The sequence below is a fragment of the Penaeus chinensis genome, chromosome 34, assembly GCF_019202785.1.
Source record: "Penaeus chinensis breed Huanghai No. 1 chromosome 34, ASM1920278v2, whole genome shotgun sequence".
Classification (NCBI taxonomy): domain Eukaryota; kingdom Metazoa; phylum Arthropoda; class Malacostraca; order Decapoda; family Penaeidae; genus Penaeus; species Penaeus chinensis.
The window spans coordinates 6,550,775-6,553,274 of NC_061852.1; the positions used below are offsets into that span (position 1 = coordinate 6,550,775).

The 2,500-nt window shown below is 39.8% G+C and overlaps 1 protein-coding gene across 1 annotated transcript in view; it reads right to left on the bottom strand.

The window, feature by feature from the left end:
• LOC125043901 (tyrosine-protein phosphatase Lar-like) overlaps positions 1-2,500 on the bottom strand; it is a 949,474-nt gene that overhangs the window by 25,556 nt on the left and 921,418 nt on the right. Inside the window, exons 15-16 of the mRNA XM_047640276.1 lie at positions 812-1,007; positions 400-533 (exon numbers count right to left, since the gene is read on the bottom strand). Of these exons, the coding sequence (XP_047496232.1) occupies positions 400-533; positions 812-1,007 (330 nt within the window). The remainder of the gene's footprint in view (positions 1-399; positions 534-811; positions 1,008-2,500) is intronic.

Genomic DNA, 2,500 nt, shown 5'->3' on the forward strand with positions numbered 1-2,500 from the left:
ATAATAGGCATGTGTCACTCTTTCCTGGTCTTCATTATTGCAGGTAATGCCTTAATCACTCACACAAAGCCCTGGATACAAACTGGATGACTTAATGCAAACACCTATTTTGTCTTTTGTCCCATTTATCAACATTGCATGACAGGTTCATAATAACTATAAGGTAGTACATTAAATATTCATATTTTGTAAGATACTATATACAAAGAATAAATGTGAAATCCACCCATATAACAATATATTTCTGCTTTGTCATCATGTACTGTAAATGGCAATACTCCTTTTTATCTGGAATATCTAATAACAATATCACACCAAAAGGTACCACTGATACTGAGTCCTTGCTTCAAGTCATACACAGTTAAATGCAACCTTAAAACCATTTGCTACTCTTCATACCTGAGTTGTAGAATCATTCCAATACAGTTCATAAGAAATGATGTTCTCTCCTTGATGAGAAGGTCTCGTCCAACTGAGTTCAATAGATGTTGCTGTAACGCGAGCAGGATGCAGGTTGGTGGGCTGGCTGGGTACTGTAAAGCAAATATCATTATGCTAACAATCTCATCACTTTATGATTGTAGCATGTAAATTGAAATCCTTGGTAGCTAACACTATAATCTGAATTACTGTTACTAAATGAATGAGGCTGATAATTGCTCTTATATTTACTCCAAGTCCATTCCATGTAAATGGAAGTATTTAATTATCTTAAAATTTCATATTTAATCTACAATGAATAAGTAATTCAGTTCACCTCCCCTTTTGCCCATAAAAAAAAAAAAATCTATGATGAGAAGAGTTAACTCACCTCCTTGCTGAGTCTTGACTTTTACAGGGTCTGAGAGAGGCCCTGGTCCAATGCCTGTGTAAGCTTGCACACGTATGGTGTAGATAGTGTGTGGAGTTAGGTCACTGATGGTTGTCAACTTGTTATCCTGCACCGGTTGACTCTTCCAAGATTGGATTGGCAGAGATGGATTGGTGGTGTAGTACAGTTTGTAGCCCTGTTGAAAATCAAGGAAAAAATTATACAGTGTTGTTACTAACTTTCCTAAAACTAAAGCTAGAAGTTGTACTGATGTAGTAATACTTACACAAATGAATATGATAATGATACTAAATATAATTATCACACATCTCTAGACAGTATATGAATGTGTGTGTGTGTGTGTGTGTGTGTGTGTGTGTGTGTGTGTGTGTGTGTGTGTGTGTGTGTGTGTGTGTGTGTGCGCGCGCACATGTGTGTGTGTGTGTGCATATGTGTGTTTGTGTGCGTGTGCATGTGCATACATATTCCAACACTTTTCTACTTAACAGGGCCAAGTTGCACCAGATTTCCCCCTCTATTACCCAAGCGAACCATAACTCATTTTAAATTCAGAAGGTTATCACTCCCGTACGTTCTTTTAAGGAAAACCAGGACGAAATAAAACATTCAAAGCAAGAGAAACTTCAAAACCTAATTAATTCAACTAATTTCGTATTTACAAAAGGAATAACCAGCGGAGAAAATCTTCTACTCTCCACCTGCACATTAAGCTGTGTTTCAGGAAAAAGAGGCGAGAGTAAATTAGAGTGAATGAATTATTTAAATGCTTTCAGCCATTGTAGACTGCTCCCATATGTACAATGCTAGCACCCCGAAGCTTTCTTATGATTTATTTAGTTTCTTCTCCTTCTCTTTCTCTATTCTATTTCTCCTAATTTGGAATCTGTTTAATAAAGAAACATGGGATTTTTTCACACTGCTATCTTAAACGAGAATAATGGTACTTAGCAGTCCTTGATAAATTATCCCAAAGGCTAAGAATCAATCCCTGTAAGCACAATTTCCGTGTGTGTGTGTGTGTGTGTGTGTGTGTGTGTGTGTGTGTGTGTGTGTGTGTGTGTGTGTGTGTGTGTGTGTGTGTGTGTGTGTGTGTGTGTGTGTGCACGCGCGTGTACGTGTGCGTGTGCGTGTGCGTGTGTGCGTGTGCGTATGCGTGTGCGTGCGTGAGAGAAATAGTCAAGTTAGACATGACCATTACCATGCACCATATGAGTATATATGTATGTGTACAGATATGAGAGAGAGAGAGAGAGAGAGAGAGAGAGAGAGAGAGAGAGAGAGAGAGAGAGAGAGAGAGAGAAAGAGAGAGAGAGAATGAGAGAGAGAGAGAGAGAGAGAGAGAGAGAGAGAGAGAGAGAGAGAGAGAGAGAGAGAGAGAGAGAGAGAGAGAGAGAGAGAGAAAGAGAGAGAGAGAATGAGAGAGAGAGAGAGAGAGAGAGAGAGAGAGAGAGAGAGAGAGAGAGAGAGAGAGAGAGAGAGAGAGAGAGAGAGACAGAGAGAGAGAGAGAGACAGAGAGAGAGAGACAGAGAGAGAGAGAGACAGAGAGAGAGAGAGAGAGAGAGAGAGAGAGAGAGAGAGAGAGAGAGAGAGAGAGAGAGAGAGAGAGAGAGAGAGAGAGAGAGAGAGAGAGAGAGAGAGAGAAAGAGAGAGAGAGAAAGAGAGAGAGA